The sequence below is a fragment of the Lissotriton helveticus genome, chromosome 4_1, assembly GCF_964261635.1.
Source record: "Lissotriton helveticus chromosome 4_1, aLisHel1.1, whole genome shotgun sequence".
Taxonomy (NCBI): domain Eukaryota; kingdom Metazoa; phylum Chordata; class Amphibia; order Caudata; family Salamandridae; genus Lissotriton; species Lissotriton helveticus.
This window is the reverse complement of record NC_136063.1, coordinates 360,795,758-360,802,679: the sequence shown is the minus strand read 5'-3', so window position 1 is coordinate 360,802,679 and position 6,922 is coordinate 360,795,758. Positions and strand designations below refer to the sequence as shown.

At 40.3% G+C, this 6,922-nt stretch overlaps 1 protein-coding gene across 2 annotated transcripts in view; it reads right to left on the bottom strand.

Annotated features, from left to right (window-relative positions):
- Positions 1–463: 463 nt before the first annotated feature.
- The window catches only part of LOC144828579 (syntabulin-like), a 70,988-nt gene continuing 64,529 nt past the window's right edge, over positions 464–6,922 (bottom strand). The window contains exon 5 of one of the 2 annotated variants that reach the window (XM_078686871.1): positions 464–2,430. In XM_078686871.1, the coding sequence (XP_078542997.1) occupies positions 1,272–2,430 (1,159 nt within the window). In that variant the 3' untranslated portion in view covers positions 464–1,271. The remainder of the gene's footprint in view (positions 2,431–6,922) is intronic. The other variant, XM_078686872.1, reaches the window with a different exon arrangement.

Genomic DNA, 6,922 nt, shown 5'->3' with positions numbered 1-6,922 from the left:
TCAAGTGGTTTTTGTGCACTTGTATGCATGATCTTTGTAGGTACTTTATTTTTTATATGTGTTGTTGAACATTAAATATAAGAAAGACAAACCAATTGCCTTGGTAAGTGCATGTTTATACTCCAGATCAAGATTATCTCGTTCTGAAAAGTGACTGAGGTTCCAAGAGAACTGTCACCATAAACGTAATACAATATAGGTATTAATAAAGACAATGTTGCATAATTTTCAATATTATTATCGTATCCAAAGAAATCCATATGATTATATTTATTACTAAAATGATGTGGCAAACAAAATATACTGGCAACAGGATTACTCTTGGATTTCATAAACTGAAATTCAGAACATGCAGTCCAGGCAAGGAGCAAAACAGGTAGAGTACCACATTAACAAACATCAGGTATTGATGAATATACAAATCCACCCACGTTACAAACTATAGGAAAATAAAACAACAAAGTGAATCAGACTGGGATTTTTATTTTCATTTAGTAAAGCTTTATAAATCACTTCGGGCAAATCCAAAAGCCATGACAAATCAGGGTGTCAACATGCTTTAACAAAGTTTATACACTTAAATAAAATAAGTTAATAAATGGAAATTAATAATTTAAATTACTTTTACAAATACACTGACATCGATGGAATGTACACCCATTGTTCATCACTGACCCCTCCCTCGTACAATAAATTACTGTCCAGCAACAAAAACATTGAATCCTTAAAACTACATCACTTTATGCACAACAGTATTTAAGTACACATTATTTAAAATATTCCAGAATCAAACTAAATCAAAAATATTACATAGACACACAACACTCCCTAAACTACAATAATACATCCTTGGTTACTATGCCATGGCTTGCCAAGGGAAAGGGAAATTGTACATTGAAACTCACAATAAGCAAAGCATTTGCACATTAAACGTGCTGTACATACAGCTAGCCGCTTCAGGAACATTTGAACATTGCAAATAGTCTAGGTGTGCTTAACAGATATTCCAATATGCACCATTCAGACTACCATGCGTTTATACATATTTTATATTGGGTGCATTTGGTTTATGCAAGTTCATATTATTACTTAGTAATATCTGATTATGGTTCTAGAGTGCAGAGTGCTGGTCAACAAAACATCCTGTAGTGCAAATAAATTATTTTGGTGCAAAGAATACAAAATTAACTTGATTGTTTACAATAGCTCTAAGTGCTCTTTAGTCTCCATCATGAAAGGAACATTTGGAAAAAAGTAGGGTGTCCCACCCACTAAGGGAAATGTGGGGTTCTAATCCCAAGATTAAATGGTGTGCGCCGAAGGGAATGCAAACCCACCAGACAGCAGCCACGGAGCAAAGTGCCCATATTATATAGGGGATCAGTTGCTCCCCTCTGTGTACTGTAAGCCCACATTACTGTAGGTATGATGGGTACAGCTAAGGCCAACACATCCACCCAAAATCTATCGCTCCAATATTTTTTCATCACACTCCCTGTTGGGGAACTCAGTTCGCTCTCAGTTTCACTTTCTGGGGGGACCTCAAAGTCAAGTTCCTTCATAGCACGGTTGGCATTATATACTGAACTCATTTTATTAGAAGGGGACTCAATGGGGGATAAAAGAATGGCAGAGTTTGGATCATTTGGAGTTAAATCTAGCATTAATGCGGGTGTGGATTCAGTGACGCATTCAACATGAAAGCCACCGGATACCCACAAAGCAGATGACGCACTAATAGGGTTGCTATAATGAGATTTGAAGATTTTGAGCACAAGCTTTTCCACATCGAGGCTATATGGTACCACATCAGTTTGGATGGCTTGTTCCATCAATATGGGGTTCTCCGCCACCACACAGGACATTTGGTCATTGGTAACCTTCACAAGACGCTTACGTGCTGATCTGGCATGCGCAGTACTGGAATCTAGTACAGTGTACTTCTCGAGCTCACTTGATGGTGCTATCAAAACATCATCAAGTAAATCAGTTTTGTTTGCCATATCATCATTGAGCAGGAGCCCGCTGTCCGCCATTTCCTCTACTGCTTGGTCTTCTTCATCAGCCATTTTCCCATACATTGTGCTTTCGGTTATTGACTTGCCTGGTGAGTCACATAAATACTCAAGACCTTGCTCCTCTCCCACAGACCCGTTCTGGGCCAACTCCATGTTGTGCAACAAAGACTCCAGCTTCTTGTTCTGAATGTTGATGTCTATGAAATACTTTTGAATGCCTTTATCCTTCTCTTCCAAGCTGTTTTTCATCGTTTCGATAAACTGCTTTAGCTGTTTGATCTCCTTCCTAGCTTCCTTTAAAGCAAGCTGTGCTTCCACTCTGTGGCATTCTTCCTCAATCCAGTCTTCTCTCATCCGAGCCAATTGGGATTTCAGATCTTCTATTTCAGTCTCCCTGTGGTAAGAACAGACACTGTAAAAACATGGTCTTTTATTAGTCAACGATCTCTATTCAGACAATTACACTGATCTGGTTTACTGGAATATATGGTGGTTTCTAAATTTAGTTTCAGTAACATAAATATACATTATTCAGAATTTTTAAAGACAAATAGCAACATTTAGATGAAACACAAATAGCGTCTTTACAAACGAGTCTTAAGTGTCCCATTAGATCTATCAAATATGAAACATTTCATTTTTTTTCAAATTCAAAATAAAGCGCATATGTTGAGGTTAATTTCTATGATTATAATAAATAAAATCACTTAAAGATACCAAAGCCATAACTTTCTATTGTAACAAATATTGCAAATGTTAACAGTGTTCCTGAGTTACTCTTCTGTGGTTCAAAGTCTTAGAAGGTATATTAAAAAATAAAAATAAAAAAAATAGAAAGACAGTGCATTTTTGATGGCCATCCATGTAATATTTATATATGTTGTTGAGGGAAAGTGTCACCTTGTTGGACTACAATTTTGTAATGCTATGGTAGCATCCTATTACAGTATTTTAAGTTTTAAAACGTCTTACCAACCTTAGTGCCAAGAAAGGAGTAAAAATTATTCTATAATAAAAAGATATATCTACATAATGAAGTTCGTTTTCTAGTAAAAGGTGCAGTCGCCAAGTTCGCAAACAGTTTGAAAATAATTATTCATTCTATTTTAACAGTGATGTAAGTAACTTACTTTATATCACTGGATAACATAAAAGGCCACAGTGACGGACCACTAAACTATTGTTGTAGTTTGCCATCATTCATTCTTTCAGACCGTAGTCGATGAATACACAATAGACAATGGTACATTAGAAGACACATGCTCTGTTCTTCACTGCGAAAAACCGGATTATTGACTAGGAAGAACACAATGCCCGCGATCCCACCATCAGGTAATTGGCACTCTGAGAAGTAAAAAGCTAGTGTGGCTTTAAGAAACATACTTTCCATAACCAACTCACCCATGCCCCATGTATGGAAATCCTCCTAGCATCACCTACTCAATCTTTCAGAATGATCATTATATAATCCAGCTCAGCCAAAGCGTTCTCTATGTGACGCCATTGGATACAATGAAATGGCTTGATCAATTGGACCCAACAAACTAGAGCCTAATTGCAAACAGACTCTCACTGAAAAGGCAGCGTTCATCCAAATCTCCAATTTCCTTGAATAAAACAAACGTTTTTCTGACAGACAGCTGGGTTTCAATCCCTAAAGAGGCACCAAATTCATGCCAATGGCAATCTACGTAGATGAACCGCAGGGTAGCCCTTCTACTGCACCTCCATCTTTCAATGCGGTTCACAATCAACTACTGCTCAAAGGGTTAAAACTAGATTCCAAGGCATCGATCTTGGTTGGAACAAGGCCAGCCTAGCAGAAAACCTAAAACGATCTGCACACCACAATTGACCAATAGGCTAGGCGTTCCACAAGTCTCAACCACCTCGCTTGCTTGATTATAATGTTGACATGGGTTTACTCACAAAGCGCATCCACTCATTCAAAAGTACATGCTACAGCTGCAACGATTAAACACCGGTGGAAAAATAATTAGATCTTGGCATGTCGGGACTCACCCAATCTCTAGCCACAGAGAATATTGTAGTGGATAAAACAGTTATCCTAATTGGAAAATGTCACTGTCCTAAAGGATCAAAAACAAGGATTTTGAACGGAAAAGCCTCACCACATTTTATATGCATTATGTTAATATATTAACACCACAATGGTCTCGACCTCAGAGACGGAGGTCAGAATAAATTACACTGGATATATGAGGGTCCAGAATATGCCTTAAAAGTACTTCTGTGCCTACTCAAAGGAGTTTGCTTTACTTCGAGGATACACTGGGGAGAGATCAAAACTCGCTAGGATGTGAGTTACAAGATTAGGTCTTAGTCACCCTTTTCTAAAACGTGATGCCAAAAGGTTTTTGTCACTCTACTAGCCCAGAACAGGGATCAGGCCTTAGCCAGGGCAATAAAGGACCCCCTATAGTATGTGCTCGGTCTTTATACATGCAGAAAGCAAGACGTTTTTACCTTTAGGGAATGTTCGAAAAAATACGACAGTGGACATAAAAGCAAAATCATGTAATGTATGGTACGCCCATCATATACCCGGGAAGGCGGACTGTCCTCATTTTTTTCTTTTTACAAGTGCTGTCCATGTATTACTCTGTAAACAGTGAAACGTTTGTGTTGCACACATGAATGCACACAACACATGTGCGGAAACAAAGTGAAAATACAGTGGTATATTCATTCAACCTACTTTTTAGGGGTTACAAACCCACTCATTTCATCAGAGGGGTGGCCTTTTCTGTAGTTACGTAGGAGAAGTTTGCCTTACATCTCCTATACCAGTCACAGATAAAAGGAACAATGCTCCTACCGTCTGTCACCAAATGGTCTGTCCATTCTTTACACTGTCCTAGCTTCTAAACAGCGTTTATGTAGAATCCGTTACTTATACAATTGCATCAGGTGTACCAACTCCACTTATGTGCCATTATGATATAGACAAAGTGCAATTAATGCTGCTGCACAAGGTACTTTACAATTATCAGGCTATTGAACTGCCTGAATACCAACGGTGACAGTAGGAAGAACACTCCTCAGAATCCACTCTTTGGGTACTTCTGATTCTAAACACTTGTGACTGTAATTGACATAGATTTTCATACACACAAGTGTTTGGGGAAGCACTTACGGCAGAAAGTGATGACCTCTGCACTACTGTGGCACGTAGGACTTAACAAATCCCTATGGGCTATTGACACTTGGATACTACACAACCAACGGAAGCTCAGCTGATTAACAAATTTTCACTTGTGCAGCGTGGAAAAAAAAAAAAAAAAAAGAAGGATAGGACCCTGACAACAGCCAGTCCTGAATAAACTGAACCGGCCCTCACCACCTCTTCCAAAGTAAAGACCCTAGGTGTGATAAAGGACCCCAACCTCACACTTCACCCACAGGTTAATCAAGTGACTAAAAAGTGACCATCATGAGAATCCCACACAGGACATACACCTACATTGGACTCTACCACGGGGACCTTACATCAAGACCCTAATCTTTCCAAGCCTCTACTGTGCCAGTGGCTTTTAAATTTGGCTTAAAAGCCACATACTTCGCAAAGTACATCAGATCCAGTAAGCTGTAGCTAGACCAGTGCTAAACTGAAGCAGGCACTCCGGTCTGTCAGATGTATGGTCACCCCCTCCCCTTTAAAACAAATGATAGGAAGTGAAATCACTCTTAATAGGCTTGCATACTTGTGAACACCCTGCCAAAGAAAATAAATATAATCCGTGTTGGACGTGCCACCACATGAAGTGCTTTTTACCTCTTTTAGTTTGGAGCCAATACAGGGAAGTCAGGATGCATGGGGATTACAAAGTAAAACCTCTAGAAGCTTCATTTAATTCAAAAGCCTAACCGAGTATTGGACCTCAGACACCAGCTCTTCAGTACATTTATGGACCTGTGGATACTCTGCCAGGAAAGACTGCTGTGCTGCTGAAAGGACTGCCACTATGCTGGACTGCTGGCCTGCTGCTCTTCTGCCTGTGTGAGAAGGACTAGACCTGCATCTGTTGAACTCAGTATCCTAGAGTCACCCCAAGGGCTAGTTGGGCTAATCTCCTGACTTGAGCCTTAGGGACAGAAGGCTCCAACAACCTCGATACCAGCACCTGGAATCTGCCATCTGTGAGTCTATCCTGCCAAGTGATGCCACCCCCAGTCTTGGACCCTTGGACATGGTCTCGAGGTGCTCTGCCAGTCTCTGTTGCATGAAACATCCATGAGCAGAACTGATGCCTCTACTGTTGTGTGGATCGACCTTGTCGCAAAGACCCACATTACCCTTGTTGCCCCCAAACACCTCTAAGCCACTCATCCTCGTGGCAGGCCCTCGTATCCCTCATCAATAGACCCTGCATAGCAGGTTCTTGGAACCAATGCATTGCCCGAACTGCGCGGCGCATCTTCAACACCAGACTTGGCCTCACAAGCCCTCATCTACAGGATCCTCAACAATGACACAGGACCTCGCCTAGCAGCCTCGCCTCAGCTGCACAACATCTTAGATTCGGACCTTCGCAATACTCCTCAAACCAGGATTTAAGGTACTTTGTGCAGTGGGCCCAACTGAGTCCATGTAGCTAGCCCCTCCTCCATCGCGGTGAGCCTACACTTGTGACCTTGCCCATATCCGGCACAACCAGATATCAATAGTTGGCGCTTTGTACTTTTTGCCACTATTTTTAAATTTCTTTTTTACAATTGCATATCTCGGATTCTACTCATTGTCTGTTGAGTTTTGGTCTTGTTTAATTTACTAAAAGTCACTATTTTTGCCAACTTGGTACGGGATCCTTTTTGTATGGTGTTTCCACTTTATTACTGTTTGAAGTGTTGCACAATCACTTTATATACTGCTGCCAGGTTAA